General features: G+C 37.4%; 1 protein-coding gene across 5 annotated transcripts; it reads left to right on the top strand.

Moving 5' to 3' along the window:
- Window positions 1-37: 37 nt before the first annotated feature.
- LOC136238944 (proton-coupled zinc antiporter SLC30A9, mitochondrial-like) lies at window positions 38-26,988 on the top strand. 5 transcript variants are annotated; one of them, XM_066029661.1, is made up of 17 exons: window positions 43-213; window positions 3,167-3,295; window positions 3,348-3,446; window positions 3,497-3,588; window positions 3,676-3,811; window positions 3,940-4,042; window positions 4,306-4,361; window positions 4,417-4,552; window positions 8,801-8,840; window positions 8,929-9,033; window positions 9,258-9,407; window positions 9,775-9,835; window positions 9,922-9,984; window positions 19,846-19,877; window positions 24,955-25,052; window positions 25,433-25,546; window positions 26,714-26,988. In XM_066029661.1, the coding sequence occupies exons 1-17, from the start codon at window positions 140-142 to the stop codon at window positions 26,756-26,758; spliced, it is 1,533 nt and encodes a 510-aa protein (XP_065885733.1). In that variant the 5' UTR covers window positions 43-139; the 3' UTR covers window positions 26,759-26,988. The 5 variants fall into 5 exon arrangements, 3 of the variants coding, with proteins under 3 accessions (XP_065885733.1, XP_065885735.1, XP_065885734.1); XM_066029663.1 differs by having other exon boundaries at window positions 45-213; window positions 8,962-9,033; XM_066029662.1 differs by having other exon boundaries at window positions 81-213; window positions 3,214-3,295.
- The last annotated feature ends 272 nt before the right edge of the window (window positions 26,989-27,260 follow it).

Consider the following 27,260-nt stretch of genomic DNA (forward strand, 5'->3'; position numbering starts at 1 on the left):
CGCGATTTTGTGCGTTGATGAACTTGCGGCGCTTATATAGAAAAATCAATCATTTTATAAGGCGCTTATTTCCAGTGCGAGGTGGCCAGCCAGTCAATGGTGTAATGTTTATGTGTTTAAGAAATTTCTCATCAAAGAGATGCTTGTTTTGGACTACAACAGGTTTAAAGCTGCCAATTCACACTTGTTCAGGTGGACGTCTCATACGATGTGGTAAGAGACCTCGTAAGAGACTCAGTCATGTTGCATTTGTGCGCGCATTTGTTGTCGAGGTTTATACAACTATTATAAGTGCAAGAATGGTTCAATGTTTGCTGATTTACATCTGGTACGTAAAGCTTAAATTCCCCTTAATTATGTGTTGAATATTTGTATTAGTAAGGTAAATGCGGGTATTTCCGGACAGCGCACAATTCCGGACACTTTATGTATAGCACCCAAGAATGAATCAACTAGAACACACTTTTCGATTTTTATAATCCCTATAAGAATAGCTATTCACACCAGAAATTTCAAGGCAATCCGTTGTTTCGTTCCTGGGCTAGCTTGGTAAAGGTGCCAAAGTGTCCGGAATTGTGCGCTGTCCGGAAATACCCGCATTTACCTTACATTGTCTTCTTTTCCCGCCCTAGGTAGCGATTCTGGGAGAATTTTAAAATTAATGGAAATTTTTATTTAACATAGCCTTGTGTAGTACTCTTTGAGGATCTCATAAACACTTAGTTTTTAAAAATCCGTCATAGGATGGTGGAGTTATAAGCCAGACCTCTCAACCTGGAAGCAGACCTGGTCGTGAGAAAGCCAGCTACCCATACCCCATGCAGCTGTGAAGCCTACCATCTTTATGATGGGGCTCATGCACATACATTTGTTTTAACAAAAAAATGTTTTAAAAGCACAACTAGCTAGCTATGTGAGTGCAATACTGCTGTTTACCGCAGCTTGTAATATCTCTATGCTACAGTCTAGCCTACTAGCTATATGACAAGAACCTACTATCTTTGCTCCATCATTGAATCATGTGATATCAGTCTTTCAACTCAGTTGATGTAGTACTGGTTCACCAGTGATTCATCGTTGAAATCACTTCTCATTTCTTGAGTAATCAGTATCCAGCAGTGGATTTAGTCAGATTTTTTGCACAAATACACTTCACAACAACCGAAATTAAGCAATAAACATTTGTACTAATACCACAACTGGTAGGATATCACCTTATTGTTCACCTTCCTTGTGTGCTGAATCTTTTCTCACCTTCAAATAATGCTCAGTTCATTGAGTTTGACAGCATAGTGACTCGTGACAGTCAAAAATACTGGAAACCGCCAAATTTCCAGTTCAAAATAAGAGGCACCCCACTTTTCTAATTAACTGATCACGTGATACCTGCTACAAAGACGTTTTGGGGCTTAAATCAGGGAGATTTAGCATGCCTTAGGAAATTTTATTGAAAATCGTGAGAAATCGTGAGATCAGCAAGCGGTCGTGATATGAAGGCTGAAATTGTGTGTCTCACGACCAAATCGTGAGAGTTGAGAGGTCTGTATAAGCAATTTTGTCCTTTAAATTAGGCAACATTTTCTCCATATCTTTCCATTGAAAAAAGTCCCCAAAATGGCACAATTGAACAAATGCTTAAAACTGAGCTTTGCAATAACATTTTGAACTTCTGTTTTCTGTTCTGCAAATACCTTAATACATGGACCACAGTGTAACCTTACTTATAATACTCTCTGAATAAAGGTCACCTCAATAGAAAGCCATTAAATAGTTGCGTGCATTTAGTACCTTGCAGATGGCAAGACAGCATACACATGGTGAAGTGCAACCACTCTGTACCTGTCACCTCCACTCAAAAACACAATGTGCATGCAAAGCAAGGAGGTGTACAGTTGATTTATAGCTGCTTATATGATTATTTTTTCTCTTAATGTATAACTCCTTGACAGCTACCAAAATGGTGCATCAAAGAGATGAGCTATTTGTGGTGCAAATTTGCTGACTTTTAGCATAGTAACATTGAAAACTGCATGGACAAAAATGCTCACCTTGGTGTAAATAACATGTGCTGGGTCGTTTCTTGCAAAGAGAACATAACATTGTGGTGGCTATATTGCAAAATAATCTTATAATTGGCATAAACTCTGCACAAACGTATTTGTAGCAGAAAACTAACTGCACCATTGTATTCCTTGCCCCCAGAAACTCTAGAAACAATTCAATCATTTGATCAATCACTTGTATGGCAGCGAGTTGATTGTGCCAACTCTCCAATGGAAAATTCACGAAGAAAATTTTATGCAAAATTTACGGAATTCCAGAATCACTACCCTAGGGCACTGCTGCAACACTGTAGTTATAACCCTCTCTATATAGGGATGCATCCAAATGTATTTATTACCTCATACAGACTTGGAAATTCTGCTTGAAGCTGTCAACATGTGCACCCATCCTTGGCTTTCAGTGCAGAATACTGATACACTCCAACTCTTAGAATTCTTCCATTGTAAATGTACGTGCTCAGATCACACAATACTGTAAAGTGATTCTATCCTAACTGAAATTTTGTCATGCTAGAAACCTGAATCCTAGGTCATAGGCAAATGGAAGCGTCTGTGCATTTCAGCGCTTTAGCAATGTACAGCAATTCAGGTCCAGTGCATATTCTAGTGTGCTACATAGTGTGAGCTTCCGTGGCAAGAGAGGAAGATACAATATTTAATAGTCATGAACTGTCAAAGTATGTACATGTGGTACTTGAAACACTGGATTCTTGGTTACAAAACTGAAAATAATTGTGGTATTTAGCACAACATTTTTGGTTGGTGTTGAGCCTTGGAGTACTTTCTTGCCTACTCGATTTCTTTGTGACTGCATTGGTTAGCACAAAATGCGTAGACTGGTGGGCCAAGATGACCAAAATTCGGTGGATTTTATTTCTTTGGCTGCGGTGTGTATATATATTGACCTTACCTCAACGACTTCTAACAATCTTTATGCTATTGTCACACATTTTCCCATGGACAAAGCTCAGTATACATGTATGTACCAGACTTTTATCTTGCCATATGACATCATAAAATTAATGCAGGGTAGTGTAAACTTGTGGATATGCGAGCCTTGAAATTGATCCCTCTTTTAAGTGCAACTTTGTTTCTATTGCTAGCAATTTTTGTGAACTTTATCACTGCTACATTTATACATTTACAAAAGGAAAACCACCAATCACAACAGATCACAATGATACATTCATCACTGCTGCAAGGGCCATGCACGAGTACTTTCTTCAATTAGAGTAAGCCACCTTTGGTATGGTCACCAGGTTGTTACAGTGTGTGATACACCAGAGATCTTCAGGGCTTGCCTAAGAAGACCATTTTGGATGGAATAGAAGACAACCCTGTATCAGAAACTGTGTGTTATTTGAAATCAGATGTTGAGAGAATGTTAGATGTAATGTGACTTTGAAAATATTGTAATGTACCAATTGATACAGTGCATTGGACATCTGGGGCAGTAAAGAGGCATTGGTTGAAAAGCAGGAAGAAAGAAAGTTGTTAGCTGAAGAGGCGAAGAAATCTCGTCTTGGTACGTGAGTCAGCTAATATTAATATTGTTGCTTGCTGGTTAGGATATGACTGATGTATTAATATTATATGTGTGTGTGTGTGCTAGATCTTGGTCTCCACCTAAAGTGGGTCAATAAGGTACAATCACGAATTGAAGCTGAAATGAAGGCATTTGGTAACAGAGAGCAAAGAGTTTCCTTTTTGAGGGGATCAGCCAGAGTAGTTACTTTTGCCATTGTGAGGTGTGTTAATGAACTCTATAGCTTTTATAATACAAATGTATTACTGACTGTTCAATTAGAGTATTTGTTATAGTATATGTGTGTCGTCTAAACTGTAATGTAGTTACCAATCTCTGATACCCTTTTAGCAACAGCTTGGTGTTTAGTTTCAAATTGTGTGCCTACTTCTATACCGGATCAGCTGCCATGTTGTCAGAAGCTGTTCATTCACTGGCTGATGTTCTTAATCAGGTACATATGTAATTTATATGTGAACATGCATATATATCTTGTTTCATCAATTGCGCTGCAAGATACAGTATTTTTTGTGACTGCATTTTTGTCATCCACTTTCTCGTTAAAATTGGTAATGAAAAGAGTCCATTATGCAGCGCATCCCCACTTGTTGTTATATTAAGTGCTGTACTTTACTTGTTAATCAATGAATGTTATTGAGTTCTTTTTTATGTGTGATAAGCAGATGAATATATTACACCATTTTTGTACTCTTCTAGTGTTTGTTGGCTTTGGGAATTTCACAGTCGATTAGAAAACCATCTCCAGATCATCCGTATGTATTCTGCAGAATTGACCCATTTTATGAATTTACATGTACCCATCTATAGGTATGGGTTTTCAAGAGCAAGATATGTTTACTCTTTGATAAGCGGAGTTGGCATATTTTTTCTTGGAGCTGGTGTGACTGTTTATCATGGTGTAACTGGGCTGATTCATCCACCTGTACTTCATTTCCTTCCAGCTGTATGTGTGTGTGTGTATGTGTGTGTGTGTGTGTGTGTGTGTGTGTGTGTGTGTGTGTGTGTGTGTGTGTGTGTGTGTGTGTGTGTTCGCTTGCATGGATGTATGATGTATTGTTGAATATCTGAACACCAGGTCCTGGACTCAGAAATTTAAGGTCCCACTGTATGTGTAATGCAAAATTTATTAATTTAAAAATGAAGTAGGTACGTCCCAGCGATAAAAAGCAATGAAAAATATATATGAATGATGGTACAGTAGCTGTGAGAAATACTTTGGCATGTTATCACCACCATCTGTTCAATTCATTTTCCCACGTAGCTGGAGTATCATTATTCACATCTCTTGTTTCACTATTGGAACCCTAATTCATTTTTAAATTAATTTTTAATTGCACTGGTTTACAGTATTAACTTTTTTTGTTATATATAGCATAGCTATGATATATACATGTAGCTGTGACTGCTTTATTAGAGTATCTTGATCTCTATGCAGTAGATTGAGAGGCATGGTTACAGTAAATGCCATGTCTTGTTTTCTACAGCACAACTGCATAAGGTGTGTGTTCACCTACAGTAATTCCAATTATTAAAGGGCACATTCACCCAGCTCTAATCATTACGGGCATGGTGGTGTGTTTTGATCATTTAAGAGCATGGTCCCATGCAATAATAATTGCATCTACTCCCTCTTACAACTAGTATTATAAAAATTATTGATTTAAAAATGAAGTAGGGATCTATGCAATAAAAAGTATAACAAGAGATGAATGATGGTATTACAGTATAGCTTGGGAAAGTCTCTACTTTGGCATTGAACAAAATTATACTTAGTGTGCCAAAGTAGGGACTTTCCCACCAAGCTATGCTGTAATACCATCATTCATCTCTTGTTTTACTACTTTTTATTGCATAGATCCTTACTCCATTTTTAAATTACCAATTTTTAAAATACTAGTTTGTTTAGTTTTTGTGCTAGGTACAGGTACAGTGTAACTTGTGACTGTTCTATTAGAATACAGTGTGTATCATACATGACTGTTGTAGTAGAGTGACTAGAGTATCTCGAGTCAACAAAGGGGTGTGCAGCTAGGTCATCTTGTTTACCGTTAAGTAAATAGCTAAATTGTTAAGAGGTGTGGTCTCCGCACTCTAGTCCAGCTAGATCTTTATTTGATGGGTGTGGTCGCAAACCTACTGTATCGTGAACAGGATCCCAATCGCGAAGTTGCAGATATCTAGCTAGTACATGTATATATACCTCTTATAGTAGTGCTGGGACTGAAGCGCTTCTGAAATCCAGCTCTGAAATAATTCTGTGGCGTCTAGCTAAATATGCTGCTGAAAGAAGTGTTGATATGGAAAATTAATGCCTCGATATGGTTTCGTTGGATGAAGAAGAAGACAAGCAGCCTGATTGAAGATAAAAGAAATGACAAGGTGCAGAGGGCCTACACTCGTCGGAACCCCAAAAGGCACATCCTACTGGTGAGTTTATTATTGTGGCATAAAATGGTGGCCGTTCGCTGCTTCGTTTGGCATCTAGGCTTGCGACTGTGGTCAGTGAGTGAGTGATTGAGTGAGTGAGGCAGACGAAATTTCAAGGTTTGGCAAAATTCTATATCTGGTCACTGGTAAGTGTTTTCTTGTTTTTAATGCCGTATTTCATGTTAGATGGACCCCATAAAGGTTATTTTTGTGGCGTAAGATGTCTCTAGGATGATTTTTGAAGGCGGCATTTTAGGCAGCCTTCAGAAATGCCTCAGTATGGTTTCCTTGCATGAAAAAGACAACCATGTAAATGAAGATAAAAGCAAATGCAAAGTGTGTAAGGCTAAGGCAGACACTTGTTGGAACCAGAAAAGATACATGCCACTCATATGAATTTATTATTGTGGAGTGAAATGGTGGCCGTTTGTTGCTTCAGTTGGCCTCTAGCCTTGCAACTGTGGTCAGGCAGGCATGCTGGCAGGCAGGCAGACCAAAAATCAGGTTTGACAATTCTTTTTAAATTCAATATACAGCTGTCTTTAAGTGTTTTTTTTTTTTTTTGTTTTTTTTAATGCTGGATTTGATGTTATGTACCTCAGTAAATAAGATGATTTTCATCATGTATGATATTACATTGATACAGAAAGCTATATGTACACTTGCACTATACTCTAATTGAACTGAATAGTCACTTGTGTAGTAAACACAGTTCCTACACGTGTAGAGCTACAGTGTATATACACTGAGAAATTTTGTTGGAAATACTTCCGTACACTAATGTATTTTTGTATGAAAGATTCCTACAAAGTGTTGGACATTCTTGTACTGTGTAGGATGATTCCTAAAGGTACATTTTGCCAAGTGTAAGAATTTCCATGACAAAATTCATTAGTTTGGAACATTTCTTGCAAAATTCCAGTTTTATCACAGAGTTATTGTAGTAATTTTACATATAGCTGCTAAACTACTGTATTAATATTGCTAAACTATAGAGATGTTGATGTATAGAAGTATCACAAAGTACAGGAATGAGATCTCCTTTGTTGATTATTGAATTTTGTTATCAAATCCCCTCTGTTGTTTAAAAACTGTAATTACAGTTTGTAAAATTAGTTTACTTTTTGAGATGAATACTGCTGTGTAACCTCTCTCATGACTTACATGTAAGCTGCTTCCCAAACCTACATGTATGCTGCAGGCACTGTCAGTTCAGTATACTTTCATTGAGTCCATTCATGGTTTCAAGAAAAATAGAGTGGCATTTCAGTGTGACTGCTCTATTAGAGTATTTTGATAGTTTTAGTGGAATGATCAATAAATTAATTCTGCAAAGAAGCATTTTATTTTTCACCTTGATTATCACCCCTTGTACATGGTCATTTTTGTCATTCCTGTTTCCTTAGAGTTATTGTTAGTACAAGTAGACTAAACCATTGTTAATCCCAGCCCTATTTGTGCTTTAACCTATTGCTTGTCTGCCCAGGTATCCAAATACCTAGGGGGCATCCACTGTGCATAGCTGCATAAGCTATTAGCTGACTAGCTACATAGTACAATGTAAATGTGTTGAATCCTCAATATATTGATGTTATAGGATAACAGTGAGTCTCTAATGTCAACAATCAAGCACTCACAAATTCTAGCCTATAATACATGAACTCTATATGCTTTACAGATATACGGAGCTGTACTGTATCAACAGTTAATGTTTAGCAATTTGTACACACTTTATTCCAATAAAATAAATAACATCCTAATCAAGGCCTTTGGTATTGTAGATAAAGAATGTATGTGCGTCAAATTCCTTTGTGATCTTTGTACTGTATAGGCAAACATATGTACTCATGTACTTAAGTGTTAGAGTGTTTTGCACACTTGTTTCAGCCTTCTTGTATTAAAAGATGTACATACTATATAGTGAATATAGTAGTAGACTGGTTTTGTTAAACCAACACACAGAGTGGCTGGCTCCTGGTTACCTGGAATTGCTTAAAAAAAAACAACAACGTGTATATGGATATGTAACATTTTCACACCTCAGATCAAAGGAGCCGCCCGGGCTACATTTTGTATATAGCCAAGCTAGCTGAGCTACATACGAAATGTAGCCTGGGCTACAACTGGGCAGTGATTATGTAGACGTTGAAGTGGAAATCAATTGTGGGGATCGAGTGATTAGGATGTACGACTTGGATTTTGCCATGAAAACCACTCAGATGGAGAGCATTTTGTTATCCTCGCCATCTTACGAGTTGAAAAACATTGGTCTAAGGTGAAAACTAGTGCTATAGCTTATTCACCGATTGTTTCCGCACATTTTCGAATATGGACACGCCCCATCACAAAGCTACCACCCTATAGGGAGTAACCACTCTACAAGCAAGCTTACCTATCTAGGCCTTTAGTGAACTCCGTAATTTTTCCATAAACGATTCAATAGCACTGATTAAAACACTAAACTTACATGTACATACCAAAATTCTCCATGATATCTCTAGGATATGTCCGTTCATCATAACCGAACGTAACCAGAACGTACTAACTGCTGACCCATAATCCAAAATTTTAGGTATGCATATATAATTTATATATAATACATCCAGTGGTTGCACTCATATTGGCTTAGGTGATTGATCGCCCTGTACAGGATATCAGCCTGATAAATGTCACATATCAGGCAAAGCCCTCATGCCCATGTTACAACTATTACATACACTGTACACACATTAATATTTTTATGTGTATACGTGTATCTACATAGGCTTTTGCAGTGCTAGCAGGGTCATTAATGGTTGAAGGAGGTGAGTTAAGTAGAGTGTTTATAGTAGGGGGATAATGACTACATTAGGGTAATGGTATTATTGTAGTTCATTCTGTCATTGCTTACAGTAAGTGCTCTCTACATGACATGTCTATATATAGCCACCCTCATGACTGCTATCAGACAAGTCAGCTCTAGTGCACAAGAAAGTGGTGTATCGTTTAAAGAGTATGGTAAGCTTACTTATACAGTAGGTGTAGTTCATATATATATCACTGCATGTATGTATTGAGTATGGTAGTGTGTCGTGTTGTATAAACAGTAGTACTAGTATATGCAGTGTATTATAAGATTGTAAATACAGCAACGGCAGCAGCTGTGCTTAATTAAGTCTGTATATATATATATATATATCATAATACTGCTTCATTATCACAAAACTGTGTTTATTTAACAGTGTTAAGAGGTAGAGATCCAAGTGCTGTTGCTGTGTTATTGGAAGATAGTGCAGCAGTTACTGGCATCTTAATGGCTGGAACTGCTCTCTGGTTATCTCATATTACTGGCAGCTCCATTTATGATGCATGTGGATCCATAGCTATTGGAGGTAAATGTTGCATTACTGTATTGATTACAAATGTTATTTGTATATTTATAAAACTTTATAGTGTAAACTACAGTGATGTACAATATGGTTCGCGAAATTTATTTAAATTACACTAACAAAATTTTGACGTCCTGCAAACTACATTACTTGTAATTACTACTACAATAATAATATGCCATGTGTTTGTAGTACTGTATATTCATAATACTAGTAGATGTGTTCATGAAACACCGTAATAGAACATTCTATGGCCATGTTCTGACAGTGGTTATGCCTTTAACTAATGCTAGCTACATGACTAATATAAATGTGTAAAATAGTGCTAATAATAATGTGACAGAAATACTTTATATATAACTCTCTTTAGGTCTATTAGGTACTGTAGCATTATTTTTAATACAAAGAAACAGTAGTGCTTTAGTTGGGAGGTGAGTAACAAAGTTTATGATTTATAGTTGGGTTAATTTTTTCCACACATCTACATACTGTAATTATTGTATTTTTTGTTTTATAGGAGTATTCCTCCCTCGGAACTAAAAGAAATAACTAACATATTAGAGAATGATGCAGTAGTAAGGTATGCAGACTATGCACAGCAGTTATACAGGAACAATGTGGAGACTATGAAATGTATTAGCCAAGGGCCTGAGGCTATAACAAGCACAGCAAAGGTCCGAGGGTTATAAATTCCATAGACTCCACACTGTACATAAAACTGCTTTAGACTCTATTGTTATACAACAATCAAATTAGTTACCTCTGCTGTCTTCTGTAGGTGGCTGAATCTCTCACAATAGTACTAGCGCCATGGCAGCCATGTATGCTTACATGACACACAATTAAGTACTCTCATTACATTACTGCATGCTTGGAATGCGTACTCACTTGGAATTTGTGCATTGTTATATTTTGCCTAGAGGCGTGAAGTACAAAATACCAAGGTGAAGTACAACATGTAAGGACAAGTTGCTGTGATATAACTATCCATTAAAGACTTGTGGGTATTTTGATGTGTATGGCTTCTTATATTGCTTGCTGTATATTTGGTTGCCAGCAGTGCAGAAAAGACTGGTATATAGTGTGTGTTGTGCTTGGCACAATTATTGTAGGTTATTATTTGGATACAAGGATTTGCACTATTTTTGTACCAGGAGGATGTTATAGCAAACAATTCTAAAATACTTCCAGGATGGGTTTTACCCAAGCAGTGTCTGTTAGGCCCAGGGAGGGAATATTCAACTACAGAAGAAGACAAGTTGTTTGTTTGAGTATCTCAAGAAATTGAAGAATGAAACTTCATGGATATTTATTTGATGAACCAATAAGCGAACCACAGAATGACCAAAAAACCAGATGTGTGAGGACTGTCATTTAGTTGGGATAAGCCAGTGTCAGATGTTCAGTGTACGACTAGATGGAATTCCGAAAACAACACAAAAGTAGACTCGGTGGTGTATATCAGTTTGGAAGAAATGGGCTGCGTATTGGCAGACTGTGTTGATAGAGCAAAATTGTTGATAAATCCTAATTCCTGTTGTAGTATCTATATATTTTATTCAATAAATGTCCGTAAGCCTTGCAACATTTCCATGGTGATAGTCACATGAATCCACGCTTCTTAGCAAAAGCCATTTTGAGTGCCGAGGTGCATTGCCAGGTGGTGGCTTTTGTTTACCAGGTAAGGCTATCGAACAAATCACTTGACAAAGTACTTTAACAACTTTGTCTACGCAAAAATGACCACCATTGAACAATGAACATGATTACTGTACAGCATGACTTTTATCACCAACTTGATGAGGCAGGGAAAAGGCAATACCAAGAGAAGCTTTGATTGATTGGATTAAAAGAAGATCCATATCTTCTGCCACGAGACCTTTGTAGGCTTATTGGCCCAAAGTAGGATCACCAGATATTTGTGTGTACCTTATAGCCAACACACAATGGAAGAGTTGAAAGTTCAGAGCTTCCTGGCTGGATTTGTCTAGGATATGCTGGAAGTTAATGAGGATTCGCTCCTTATGCCAGCAAAGGTGTTCTATAATAAAGTACTAGAGTTTGCACTCTGTCTTTGATTTGATTTTTTATTTATCCTCACAGTAGTCAGCAGAACTGTTTCTTCCCAAGCTACTGGAGCACACCTATTTACAACAGCAAAAACAATACAAAAATACATAGCTAACTGTACAAAAGCACACAAAAAAAAACAGACAAACACAAAATGATACTGAGTGAACCCTCAATGCACATACTAACATCCACAGCTATATAAAATTTGTGAGTGTAGCATAGATTTATAACCTAGGGTTTTATTTTGCAAACTCTGAGCTGCAGCTTGGCTGTACAAATATTGTAACAAGTTACATGCAACAAATAGCTCAGATAAACCAGTCTGCCCGCTCATCACCCAGCTATGTTAGTTGGTAGAAGTGGTGACTACGTGTATGATATACAGCTGTGAGTACATGTATGGTGCACTGATGAACTGATTAGAAGATGACATTGCCCTATTTCTGGAAACTTGAGAAAATAACACAGCCCCTAGATCTGCGTCTCCAGTGTTACATGTGCGTGTGTATATAAAGAATAGCTATCTATGTATATACAGCTAACTATAGCTGTACTCTTTATATTTAAAGGTTAAACAAAGCCAGTGTATGAACAGTCCACCACTGACACCATGGCTTGACATTACAAATGGAACAATCATTTGTGCTCACTGCAACTGCATAGCTGATGCAGGTGAAGCATGCTCTCATGTAGCTGCTACACTATATGAAATAATGGCTGGGTTGAGACTACGAGATAAACCCTCCTGCACTTTTGAATTCTGCCAGTGACTACCATACACACATTTATCTGCAAATTTATGTCAGGAATTTCATTAAACTATTGCAGTTTCGACATCAGTTTCACAAAACCAAGAGCACTAGTTTGTAAAACCAATGATAAACCACCAATTTCAGCATCAAAGAAACTGAGAATATTACCAGAGCCACTGATTACTATGGAATCTGCTTACTTGAGGTTGAAAGAAGCAAATCCAAAAGCAGTGTCTTTGTCATTGTTGCCAGGGTTTTGAAAAAATGCAGCCTTGTACAGAAAAAAATTCCCAGTAAACTTCACCACACTGTGTATGATCCTAAGTATCTCCACATGTCATACGATTTTCTATTTAATGAATGTGATTTGTTCTCTTGTGTCTGTAGAGCAAGCTGAAAGTTTGGACCAAGCAACAACCTTTGCAGTGTTGTGTTGTTTGTAATTACTCTAAGTTTGTGCTCATGCCTTCATATTGCTGGGCCTATCTTGAAATCTTTAAAATACCATTGGAAATTGTCTCTCTTAGTTCAACTCTTCTGGCCATTGAATGAGTGGACACAATCTTTTTGCCATAATGCCTATCCACTTACGAAATATCCGAGATACAGCAGGTTGTGATATGCCAAATCTGTATGCAAGGTCTACTTCTTCCAAGTCAAATCTCAACTTCACGAATATGTCTTGAAATGTGGTCAGCACACCTCTGTTTATTTTCAACCCAGATGTAAAAACCAACTTCAAAAGGTAGTAAATTAGGTAGACCAGTATAATACTATACTTTCCTGTCATTATGCTCTAAACTTTCTGCAGTCAAAAATAACTTAACTTGCACTCTAATTTGTCTTCCACTGCTATGCACACTTGCTAACCTGCCTCCAATAGTTCCACATCTCTTGGCAACCATGGTTTTGTACTGATGTGATACCTGTATATCTACGTCCATCAATTTTGCTTTTACCTGGCAGCAATCATCTTTAACTTCTGGTGACATTCCTACACCTACCTCCATCAACTCTGTATTGACCTGTAGTTGACACCCACTTTCATGCAACATTTGCATACCAACTTCCATTTTCTTGATTTGCTTGTAACACTTCTGCACTCATTAATTCTATATCCATACTGTCATTAACTTCCAGTGGCATGTCATCAGCCTCTTGTGGTGGTGCTACATCTCCTTCTATCAAATCTGCAACCTATTGATGCTGTTTGTCTTCCTCTACTTGAACTAGTTTGTCAGGTTGATGGTAACCTTGTTCATGAGTATGTAGGTGGTCTTCCTCTACAGAGTCATTGCTACTCAATAAACATTCTGGTTGGTGTGTGCTTTTGTTACTTGATTCAATAAAATCGACTTGATCGTTAAGGCTATTGATCTCCGTAACATCATCATCTCTATAATACTGTAATCTGGTGGTGCGTTGTATTTTATTCCTTAGTCGCAGGTACCTTTCTACACCCTTTTTCAGCTGAGCAATTACATGAGGTTTCACATACGAATAGATGGCCAGAATCTTTTTTCCTATCCAAATAGACAATTTATCAAGTAGCATATAATTCTGACAATGGGTATCATCTCAGGCTGGTAATACAGTATATTGATAAATATGAAGTTTGTAATTGTTTGCATTACCTACTTAATATCAGGAATTGTTCACAGTAGAAAACTTTTGCGATATGTCAATTGTCGCAGCATTCACAAGAAAGTGCTAGAGGATTTAGTGTTTCTGTTGAAATTTTTAATGATTATCAATGACAACACCAAGATTTGAGAAATGGTGCCATCAGGCGAGGCTAGCGTGGAAAACTGTGTTCATGAATTTCATGTGTAGCAAGACGTGTAGGTCTTGTAATGGGAGAAACTAAAAGTTCTTTCTAAGTACATTCAAGGTTGAGGTTATTGTCTATAATCAATGATATGTAGTTTGAGCTCACCACCACTGTCTCAGACTCAACCTCATCAGAGAAACACACTCTGGATGCTATGAACAGTGAATGCTCAATTGTTGCTTTAAAGTACACCTTCTGTATCAAACTGAACTGTTGCAAGTTCCTGTACTGCTTCTACCGAGCCTTCACCACCAGCAGAAAACCTTTCTGAAGGTGGTGTTGCATGTGAAGTGCATCACTATAAGTGACTCTGAAAGCAGAGTTACAGTCAAGTCTACAGTAAACTTGACAGAAGTGTGGGTACGATTTTGACAAAGCTGTTTCCTTTGGAGGGTAAAAGTAAATTAGATAATAGTTCCAGATTAACAGATAAGCATATCAGTTTTACTAACTCACCGATTTCACACCAGTTTCCTCAAATTGGAGCAATCCAATGCTCTCATTCTTTACAAAATATTGGCTGAATGCTTTGTGATGGAAAACACATCTTTTCTGTATTAGGATAGACCAAAGCCCTTGTGGTTTCAAATGCCATGCAAACTAGTGATCACAAGACTATAAATGTCTGTGATTCCTTGTTTGCTGAGTAGACCAAAAGAGTTACGACCTGGTTTTACAGATTCAGCATGCTACAGTTGTAATGAAGGAACGAAACAAAAGGGATCAATAGACTGTGGTCTGTTAGCTATTGCTGTGATGACTTCTTTGGCTCATAAAGAAGATCCCCAAGTACAGTGTACGAAATGTCAATTACACCAGGTGTCAGCCCATAATTGAATTTGTTCGGAAATACTGTCCTTTCTAAGTTAGGATTGAGCTAGGAGGAAGGCCAGACATGATGGTATTGACATGTAATTAAGTTATGTGTTTTTGGCTTGTAATTACCACAACGGTATGCCCGAGTTAACCTCTGAGGTTAACAGTTTACTATGTTGTGCTAGCCTACTTGTATCAGTCACCTGTACTGCAGTTTTATAACCTGATTGCCATTAGTACTTTTACTTGTGGTATTCATGATCACCTGCACAACCAGTTTTTAAGCTAGAATGAACAAGGCATCAGTGCATCTCATTATCTCCCAAAGATCAAGGGTTTTATGCATACCATTTTCTAAGCCATAACAGCATAAGCAAAGTTTGACCATATAGCTATATCATTCCAAGGCAAGTAGAAGGTCTTGACTGAAGACCTTATGACTTCCTTTCCTATAAAGGCCCAATTGATTCCATAGAAGCCCTTTCATATGACCAGTAGCTTCTCTATAAAATGCTGTACTATCAGTATCAGTGAGTGTTTGATAAGTAATCGGCTCTACAGTGCATTGGTGGCCCCAATGTTTGAAACAAACATGCAAGTGGTGGAAACACAGGAAAGGAGAAGTTAAAATGTCCAGTCAAATTACTTGATGTCCACTCAAATTTTACAGTACCCTGACAATACGACAGGACATGTCTGAAAAGTTATTTTGCACACTGCAAGTATATAGTGGACTGCTTCTCCAGCAAGTTCCTTATGCCTCTGGTGATGTTAGCTAGCATTCAAATTTAATTCAATCATGTAAATTCATTCAAATGGTTAATTAAAATTTAATGTTAATTGAACATGTTGCAATTGAATTCTAGTACATACATATAATACAAGTTAATCATTTACTAAAGCAGTCCACAATACCCACTGCTTTAAAGCCGTTTCGTGTGATATCAGGGTGAGCAAGGTGATCATTCTCGGGTCACTGAGCACCTAAAGGCTTCATCTGGCTCATGGGGTACTTTACAGGACCTGTATCTGTGCCAGAAAGATCATAAGCTTTCAAAACTGCTGCATACCAATCTTGAAACTGAACTCTCAGAAAATCTTTGACTGATTTGTTCATACTCGGATCCATTGGTTGGAGCTCCCCTGTACAGTTCACTGGCACAAACACAGTCTATGTTGTTGTTCTCTAACAATTGCAAAATTCTATCCGTGCATTGATTATGCTTCAAAATGGTCGAAAATGCACAGTGCCCTGTGATTGGCATCAAGATGTCCTTTTTCCTTGTGTCTTGCACATCCAGAACAATAACAAAGTAATGCATTGTTATTTCATTGCACCAGGGGAAATTGTTACATCCCAATCAGCAGGACAATCCACAGTAATGTTGGAGGTGTTGTTAATACGTCCATTGCCATAGCAGCAGCTAATGGAATTGTAAGGAGGCACAGCAATGATTTACTGGTGGTGAATGGTGGACTGTGGACACATTGTATTGACAAAGCACTGGGCCAATACTTAATGGAAAGAATGGGATTTGTAAAGAGAAAGGCCATGCACCACCAAGGTTAGTGTCACCATTGAAAATCTAGCTTTACTGAAGGGGGAGTTTTAGTGAGATATCCAGGGTCTTGTCGAAATGGAGGAAAACACAGGATTTAATTTTGAACTGGGACTTGGCAGCATACTTTCCAACTTTGGCTTTCTGTTCTAGCATAGCCTTTGTACCTTCTTCTTCAATTGAAGAGGTGAACAGGAAGTAAGTGCTCGGTTAGCCACAGTCGATAATAATTGGAAGAAACGTCATGCTAGAACAGACTGCTTCACTTAAGGGACCAGTAAGTTTGGGCAAACTGTCCTTAGTCTTCACACAATTGAAGTACTTCAACAGTGACATATTGAACACATTGCTGAATCACATGAACTGAAAGTTGCATTAACTGTTTGTAAAAAACTCTTCTTTTTGTCAAAGGTAAAAAACACCTCACTATTCCAGTAAACTTTTTGAAGTATGTATAACTTCACTGAGATATACATAAATAAATTACCATCAATAACCTAAATAGAGTCTAACTGTTGGTTGTGTTTGTATTATTATTATTATTATTACTAGGACCGCGTCACATATAACCAAGTACATACACCAACGTGACAGCCCCCCGGTGAGGCTATTAGGTGGTGAATGCATTATCCCCAAATCAACTCAATATGTCACAGTAGTGACAGATATAACACTATAGTGGCATCGTAACTAAAGGCCACCAGTAGCTAAGTGCCAGTACATCATTGGTGTGGTATAAATGGCACAGTGATGTGTACAAAGTATATGTATACAAAACATACAGGAGAGAACTATACATTATTGCAGTATTGTATGCAGCAATACATTATAGGCAACATCACCATGCAGATAAAAATTATTAGCCAATATACAGCAATCCATATCAACATCAACTAGAGCTAAGTAAGGTTCATCAGTGATGTAGCAATGGCACAGTGATGGGTGACACACCATAGTTATGCATACACAACTTTCAGGAGATAGCTACACAATGCTGTAGGCGTATGCAAGCCAGATGAACCAGATAAAGGAAGACAGCCAAGCCACTAGAGCCTAGTAGCTACGCCAGGTGAAGGCAAAAAAGATTAAGCACGTATTGAATTGCCTGACACCAACACAAAGAAAGTTCGCCATGCCAGCTGCACAAGACAAAATTGTTTACTTGTATTTTATATGTAACTGTAAGCTTATCGTAAAGAGCGTGGCATATGTCAGTTTAATGTTTTCTTGTATTGTTTATTTACATGAATCAGTGAATCCACTGGCAGCTGGCATGGAGACTTGAGATGTTACAAACATAAAAACTTACTTGTAATCTTCTTGTTTACACAAGTGGCTTCTGTAATCTTCTTGTTTACACAAGTGGCTTCTGGCTCTCCTGCACGGGCATCACTAATCTTCTTCGCGCAATATGTAAGTAATTAAGCAAGGGTGTGGTACTGGGCGTTATATAGAATTACACGTATGGTCAAGTCATCAGCACAAACAGGAGCGACGATTATACGTTTGTGCCTTCATTCACAGGCGAATCTATCCCCGGTTAGTTCATGTCTCTAGGCCTCGTAGTTTTCTCAAACATTAATTATTAATTATTTATTTATTTATTTATTTATGACGTAATTTTAACCGCGTTTCGTATTATTCTTAGTACTTGGTTATATAATTAATTGTATAGATATACACACAATACAAACAATTATGTAGAGTTAGGCTGTTAGCCTTTGTTCATATCCATACCCTGAACTAGACCAATAGTCGTCTAACTCCGACTTGAAGGAAGCGATAGTATGAGCTGAGACTACTTCCTGAGGCAAACTATTCCAGCTGTTAATGATACGTTGGGTAAAAAAGTTAGATCGAGCATTCAGTCTGGTGTGAGATTTAAAAAGCTTCATGTGATGACCTCTAGTGTTGCTGACATCAGTTAAAGTAAAGAACTTTGTAGGGTATTATACAGGATGGTACTACATTTAGACTATAAACCTGTAATATTTGCAAGCATATGCATAGATGACTTTCCATACTTTTCGTGAGGGTTGGTAAATTGTAAATTTAACGAGACAGCTATTTCTGTATGTAAATAGTATCTATATAGCACAGCTATATTGCATGTAATACCATGTATTTCCCTTAGAATTCCCACATGAATAGGCCTAAAGGAAAATCAATACAAGTACACAGAAAATTTTGGAATGTTCAACTAGAGTAGGGATCATAGTGCATCAATAAAAAGTACTGAAACAAGCTGGAGTAGTGTACAATATTAAATCACAGTAAAACAATAAGAAGTGTTATATCCCTACTGTGCTCAAGATACCATAATGGAAATGCACAGTAGGGATATAACACTTCTTATTGTTTACTGTGATTTAATATTGTACACTACTCCAGCTTGTTTCAGTACTTTTTATCGATGTGCTATATTATGGTCCCTACTCTAGTTGAAAATTCCAACTTTTTCTGTGTACTTGTTTGTTAACTTTTTTTTTGTAAATAATTATTATGACTGGTGAACCCATGCATACCACATCTGAAATGGTGCCGCGTGCCCCAATTATCGTCTGAAAGTGAAATATCCATTACGTTTCGTTTTCAGCTATGTTCAACCCGTTACGCAGCATTTCGAATCAAGAACTGTTCGAAAAGCACGTCTGCAATCCACGCATACCGAAAGAAAGAAATGGTGCCGCATGCCCCATATATCAATTATCGTCTGAAAAGTGAAGTATCCATTATGCTTTGTTGTCAGCTATGTTCAACCCGTTACACAGCAGTACGAATCAAGAACTGTTTGAAAAGCACCTCTGCTATCACAATAGCCACTATGACAAATACGGACGATTTCCATTACAGAGGGAAACCATCACATGCTATCGCCAAATCAATACTTTTTGCTGTCAGCAAAGATGAATGGGACACAAAGGAGGACACTGGTAAGTCCATGAGAATGCATTGTACATACTGCGGTATGCCAAAAGGCACCTGTTGGGCCGAAGTGATGTCGAAAAGTGAAAAAATCAAACCTGTAGCCTTAGCCGTTATCAAGTTACGCTTGTCTGAAGGCATCAGTCAGTCAGTCAGTCACTAGAAAATTCCGTTAAATAATTAAAAAAAAATTCCTTAGCAACTTGTTGAAAGCGTTTCGGGTCGATCTGAAAGCTTTTTTGGGCTTAGTTTTACCTAACCAATACTGCTTCATCGTTGTCAGGGGGAAATTAAGGCTGTTTTTTGGGTGGTATTATTTCGTGGGCCATGCCTACTCCTTTGTGGTCTCTACTATACAGTAACTATTGTACTGTATGATATACTGTATAGAGCCATGGTCATTTTATTTATCTAGAAATGAAGCAACAAAACATCAAATACTTGTTGAATTATGTGAATGGGAATGGTATTTTTGTTTATTACAGGTCACTTCACGATGTTAAAGCTATTGATCTAGGTAATGTAGTTACAGAATGTATGCACTTTGTATATTTTATTATACCATTGTATATGTACAAATTTTCAGTAAAGTATAGTAGTTTTTGTGGTTAATCAATGCCAATAAACCTGTAATAGTATCAAGACACACGGTAGTGTGTTATGCGGCCCAAGAAGCCGGCGCGTAACACCCGTGAGTATATTGACAGGAAGAAAGAAAACGCAATTTTCGCACCTCCGTAGCTCTGTGCTGCCTTGATGAAACAAGACGATTTTTGCTGTGGACACTCCCTCCACCTTCAGCACTCCACTTTCCAAATTTGAGCTAAATCGCTTCAAGCGTTCCCGAGATATGCGACTTCAAAAATTGGCTTAGTTTCTTCGTTTTTTTTCTTCTTATTTTTCTTCCTCTTTTCGCACACTTACAAAAACTGCTATAAAACACGAACGCCATATCCGATTGCCTTGAAATTTGGCACACTGAAGGGGGGTATAAAGGCGCATCTCTGTACCAACTTTGGCTAGAATACGATAAACATGAAAAGAGTTATGAGCGATTATGCAAGAAAAATAACACCAATATGTTGTCACGCCTACAGGGTAAACCGCGTATGGGAAGAAGCTGAAAATTGGTGGGTGAATAGGTTAACTATTGAACCTCAAACCTTTTGTGGTTTGAAAGAAATCGAGCTAAAAACCAGGAAGATACAACGAAAAAACCAACAGTGTGTAACAATTACGCAATCGAGATTAGCTAATAAAAGCCTACTACTTGCCACGCCTACCAGATAAACCGCTTGGGGTAATGCTTTGAAAATCGCTGTATAGATGGAGGAATCATCTTAGAAAGGCTCATCAATGGTGTAGAAGAATCAGACTTAAAGCCATGGGGTTATAACACGAAATCCAACTTGGTGCAGCAGGTGCGAGATCGAGATACTCTAATAGAGCAGTCATCCTAATAGAGCAGTCACCCTGAAGAGAATTCAAGAGATCAGCTACAAACAAGTAACCTGTATAAAGATCAGCTACAAATAAGTTACCCTGTAGAGAGATCAGCTACAAACAATTCACCCTGTAGAGAGATCAGCTAGAAGAAGTTACCTCGTAGGGAGTTCATGCAACTATGGAAAGAGATAGTTCAGCTAGAAGAAATCACCTTGTAGAGTTCAGCTACAAAGAAACTACCATGTAGAGAGTTCAGCTACAAACAAATCGCCCTGTAGAGAGATCAATAGAAGAAATTACCTTGTAGAGAGTTCAGCTACAAAGAAACCATCATGTAGAGAGTTCAGCTGCAAACAAATCACCTGTAGAGAGTTCAGCTACAAACAAATCTCCCTGTAGAGAGATCAGCTAGAAGAAGTTTCCTTGTAGAGAGTTCAGCTACAAAGAAACCATCATGTAGAGAGTTCAGCTGCAAACAAATCACCTGTAGAGAGTTCAGCTACAAACAAATCTCCCTGTAGAGAGATCAGCTAGAAGAAGTTTCCTTGTAGAGAGTTCAGCTACAAAGAAACCATCATGTAGAGAGTTCAGCTGCAAACAAATCACCTGTAGAGAGTTCAGCTACAAACAAATCTCCCTGTAGAGAGATCAGCTAGAAGAAGTTTCCTTATAGAGAGTTCAGCTACAAACAAATCACCCTGTAGAAAGATCAGCTAGAAGAAGTTACCTTGTGGAGAGTTCAGCTACAAAGAAACCATCATGTAGAGAGTTCAGCTGCAAACAAATCACTTGTAGAGAGTTCAGCTACAAACAAATCTCCCTGTAGAAAGATCAGCTAGAAGAAGTCACCTTGTAGAGAGTTCAGCTACAAAGAAACCATCATGTAGAGAGTTCAGCTGCAAACAAATCACCTGTAGAGAGTTCAGCTACAAACAAATCTCCCTGTAGAGAGATCAGCTAGAAGAAGTTTCCTTGTAGACAGTTCAGCCACAAACAAATCACCCTGTAGAAAGATCAGCTAGAAGAAGTTACCTTGTAGAGAGTTCAGCTATAAAGAAACCATCATGTAGAGTTCAGCTGCAAACAAATCACCTGTAGAGAGTTCAGCTACAAACAAATCTCCCTGTGGAGAGATCAGCTAACTTGTAAAGAGTTCAGCTACAAACAAATCACCCTGTAGAAAGATCAGCTAGAAGAAGTTACCTTGTGGAGAGTTCAGCTACAAAGAAACCATCATGTAGAGAGTTAAGCTGCAAACAAATCACTTGTAGAGAGTTCAGCTACAAACAAATCTCCCTGTAGAAAGATCAGCTAGAAGAACCCACCTTGTAGAGAGTTCAGCTACAAACAAATCTCCCTGTAGAGAGATCAGCTAGAAGAAGTTTCCTTGTAGACAGTTCAGCTACAAACAAATCACCCTGTAGAAAGATCAGCTAGAAGAAGTCACCTATAGAGAGTTCAGCTACAAAGAACCATCATGTAGAGAGTTCAGCTGCAAACAAATCACCTGTAGAGAGTTCAGCTACAAACAAATCTCCCTGTAGAGAGATCAGCTAGAAGAAGTTTCCTTGTAGACAGTTCAGCTACAAACAAATCACCCTGTAGAAAGATCAGCTAGAAGAAGTCACCTTATAGAGAGTTCAACTACAAAGAACCATCATGTAGAGAGTTCAGCTGCAAACAAATCACCTGTAGAGAGTTCAGCTACAAAGAAATCTCCCTGTAGAGAGATCAGCTAGAAGAAGTTACCTTATGGAGAGTTCAGCTACAAAGAAACCATCATGTAGAGAGTTCAGCTGCAAACAAATCACCTGTAGAGAGTTCAGCTACAAACAAATCACCCTGTAGAGAGATCAGCTAGAAGAAATTACCTTGTAGAGAGTTCAGCTACAATGAAACCACCATGTAGAGAGTTCAGCTGCAATGAAATCCCCCTGTAGAAAATTCAGCCACAAACAAATTGCTCTGTAGAAAGATCAGTTAGAAGAAGTTACCTTGTAGAGAGTTCAGCTACAAAGAAACCATTCTGTAAAGAGCTCAGCTGCAAACAAATCACCTGCACAGAATTCAGCTACAAACAAATCACCCTGTATAGAGATCAGCTAGAAGAAGTTACCTCGTAGATAGTTCAGCTACAAACAAATCACCCTGTAGAGAGATCAGCTAGAAGAAGTTACCTTGTAGATCGTTCAGCTACAAACAATTCACCCTGTAGAGAGAGCAGCTAGAAGAAGTCACCTTGTAGAGTATTCAGTTACAAAGTAACCACCATGGAGAGTTCTGTATTAAATAAATGTATTATTTAAATATAATTTGTACATTTACTGATAAAATCAGAAAGTACGTTTGCTTCATCTTTTCTTCTTCCTGTAGTAAAGAAAAAAAGACAGGTTAAAAAAGTCCCAAAGCCGGCCTATATATACGAATACATAAAGAAATGAAATCTAATCCAAAACAGCCAAGCTATAAAAAAAACAGTGCGGCCCTCAAAAAGGCTATGGTGAAAAAAGTTATGAAATCCAAGGTGGCGGCCAAGAAATGGCTGTGATGGTAGGTTAATGGTAAAAATTTTAATAACGACAATTCAGGTGAATTTTTGTGCCAAGACCTACACAGCTTGGCTGTTTTGGATTAGATATTATTTAACCAAAGGAAGTAGACATCAGGTAGAAAACTATAGCTCACATATGAGACTATTTTTTAACTTGGGTTGGCCACCTTCCTTACCACTTACCACATTTGAACTGTATATCAGACTGTAGCCACCTCTGAGATACTGTATATGCACAGGGGCGGTTCTAGAAATTTGTTGACTGGTTTCCAACTCAAAGGCAGGAAAGCCCATCAGAGATATTTTTCAGGATAAAATCACCCTAATAAATCGTTTAACTGTTAAATCTTACCATGCTGAGTCTATACAGAAAGATATGATGCATTATCAGCTACTTGTAAATTGATAATTATTTTTATAGGTGCTTAACACATTCAAGGCTTGGGAGAAGCAATTTGTGTGCTGGAGAGAAGCAGTTTGCATAGCTTGATCACTATATAAGTTACTATCTTTTAGTAATACACCTCGTTTCAGACTTAAATTTGCTTACTGTTTTAATTATTTTTTTGATTTAAAAGAGCTAACTAGTTTCCGGAAACCGCCTTAGTACCGTGCCTGTATGTGTATTTATTATTACCAACTAGTTACAGAAGTTAGCATTTTGATAGGTTAGCATGGGTGTGCAGGAAGTTTAGCTGACTTTCAGTTTGCCAGTATGGTAATAAGTCATGCCTGTTTTACCAGAAACATTTTGTAGCTCATGCACCACTGAAATATATGTAAAAAGAGTAGTACACAAACACTGTAATATACTCTTCCAGAATTAAAGTGATTCTTTTGTGATAAAAGATTCAGCAGAAAAACATATTTAATTTCTCTGAATAATGCATCTCAGCCATAGGTGTGGCATTCAAAACTGGCTTGTGTTAACATCAAAATCGCTACAGTGGTGTTATATATGATTTCTGTGTCGTGTCACAAAGGTTTGCATTAGTCAATATTAACCAGAAATTAGCCTGACGATGTCTTCATAGTGCTTTGGCAATATTGAGTACAATCAAACCCAAACATACCTTCAAGACAATCCTGTTTCAATTTTTTTATTAATGTAATGGAATTTTTACTGACTAACATACTAATTTAATAACTGATACCTATAACTTGATGTCACTACATGCCTAATTTTTTGGCTGTTATACTGACTTAGACATTGCTTGATCCAACTTGTATACCTTTTGGAGGTGTATGCTGTGCACGCATGCATGCATCCAAGAGTTTACCTTCTCTTTTGTACCCTATTTATTTTTGCTACAGTAGTACTGTAGCACAAACGGTTAATTTACAGATATAGCATGCAATGGCTTGTATGTTTTCTATCATGAATTATTATACATAGCTTTTTTACACTATGCCTCCAGCAGTCAAAGTAAACAGATTGATTGCAGATGCACTTCCAAGTACTGTTCTCTGTATGTGGTGCGTACATACAGTACTATAATTACTGGAACTGCACTTTTAATCCCGTATAAGCCCTATTTTTACTTATGCTTGTGGTTATTAAATTTACAGAATAGTTTATGCAATCACATTTCTATAGGAGCAGATTTAGTTAGATTTAAAGCAGAAGTCCATTTTGATGGCATGGAAATAGCAAAACTAAATATGAAAACTATGGATCTTCATAAAACATTAGAGGTTAGTTGCAATTTAGTACATTGTGCATGCAATATTGTGCAATTTGCTAATTTAAATACTGAAAATAAGATATACACTGTAGGTCGCACATTTGGACTTGCAGTCTACACTGTTTGCATACGGCTTGTAGCATAATGCCTGAGCAGTACAGCTACCTGTACCTACAAATTACATAAATACAAATCGACTTTTACAACTATTTTTATGTGTGTTCTGTATTTTAGCTCCACTATTTATAATTCGGACTTGACATTTAATATGCATGTTTTTCTTTGTAAATTGTAAAACTCACACAACAAGGAACTTCAGTGCTCTGTGTAAATATTATGTACACTCTTTTTGTCATCAAGGTAAGTGTTATGTACATGTATTTTCTGTAGAAATTTCAACAATGTACTACAGTGGAGGAAGTGGAAGGACTTTTAATAGAACATGGTGAACAGATAATTGATCTTTTAGGCAGTGAAGTTGATCGAATAGAGAACTTGATTAAGGTATGAAAGGTTTTCACAAAACAGTTTATTAGTTTGGATTGAGTGAAGCATGCGTAATTGCGGAATAACATCATCTAACCGTATACAATAAATACACAGAGCTACTGAACAACTATACACATATCTTAAGTAGCTAAAGAAGAAGACACAGGCCCTTCATCATTGTGCTTTTTAGTTTGCCTTTGTAGGGTCATTACAATAAACAATTGGTACACTTCAGTCAGGGTAGTATTTGCTATTAACTAAGGAGCTAACTATGTTGTTTGTGTTTGCATGATAATAGTAATAAGATCACAACAAGGTGATTATGCAGCCAAGTCTAACATTTAGCATAGCCACCCTCAACAAATGATGGAATCCCAACTAAAGGCTGATTTCCATATATGTAACTGCATGCCGCCTGCAATTATTACCGAGGCAACAGCACAGGTGGTTTGCAGTTACACTGTATATGGAAATCAGCCTTTACTATTTGGAATATCTGATTTATTTTGTCATTCATCCCATATTTGGTGTCACACATGTGTATATGAATGTACTCATGTCCACCATACCATGTCTAGGATAATGGGGTTTAATAATTGTGTGCAAGAGGTGTGTGGCTATAGCCTCTTTTCTTCACTAACACTATCTGGTTGCAATGCTCAAGTATAGTACTTTGGACCTGCACTACCAAAATATTAGCTGGCTAATTGAAGTTTGCATGCTTGATCAGTTGGCTAATCAAACAATTGCATGATCATTGAAATTTACTAGGATAAGCCAATTGCAATGTACAGCTGTATCCCTTTTATTGCTGTACGTTTTTAGGCATTTCTGATAGCCATCTAATAACTTTTAGTATGATACAGTAATTCATTGTTCTGTATTTTATAGCTTGCGTTATTTAACCAAAGGAAGTAGACATCAGGTAGTAAACTATAGCTCACATATGAGACTAGTAACAAGGGAGGCCAATCATCTCTTTTCTACAGTGTATGTATGTACTTGAAAGATGTCCCTATCTGGTCCAAGTACTACTATACAGTATACCATTATACTTTTTCATACTCATATCCACAATTGTTTTATAGAAATTGTGTGGTGCAGTGTATATGCTATATCTGTGATTTCTGGATGCCTGAGTATGCTCGTATTAGCTAGAATATAATTCTTTTTGTTATGTAGAAGCAAGCTCCTGAGGTGCAGCATGTTGACTTGGAAATACTATGATCTTGAGATAACTTTCCATCATGTTCATCTGATTTCTCGTTCATATGTATATGTGTCAATAAATCATCATCACTTTTATGTATAAGGTATTTTTAAGAAATAAGAGCTTGTTCACACAAGATAACATTTGTAAATTCTCATATTGTTAGCTAGCATACATCTTTATACTACACCTTATACAATTATGTCATGTTTTACCCACAGTATACAGTATAAAAGGTATGCAATATATTGGCTCATTGCATGATAATTAGCTATAGGGGAACAGGCAGGGAACCAGAAATTTATCGGTCTTCAGTACCATGGCAGCTAGTAGTAGCCAAGTCAGCCTGATTCATGTGCAGCATAGGGTATTTCACCATACTTATTCATTTGGCATTTCACTCTGTTAAGAAATTTGGTGTGGCGGTGCAATGACCAGTTGTCATGCTGACTTGACAAGCATGCAGTTGTAACTGATTTAGGCTATACATTATTATTATTATTATCAATTTTATCTAAA

Source organism: Dysidea avara, chromosome 11 (assembly GCF_963678975.1).
Source record: "Dysidea avara chromosome 11, odDysAvar1.4, whole genome shotgun sequence".
In the NCBI taxonomy this organism is placed as follows: Eukaryota; Metazoa; Porifera; class Demospongiae; order Dictyoceratida; family Dysideidae; genus Dysidea; species Dysidea avara.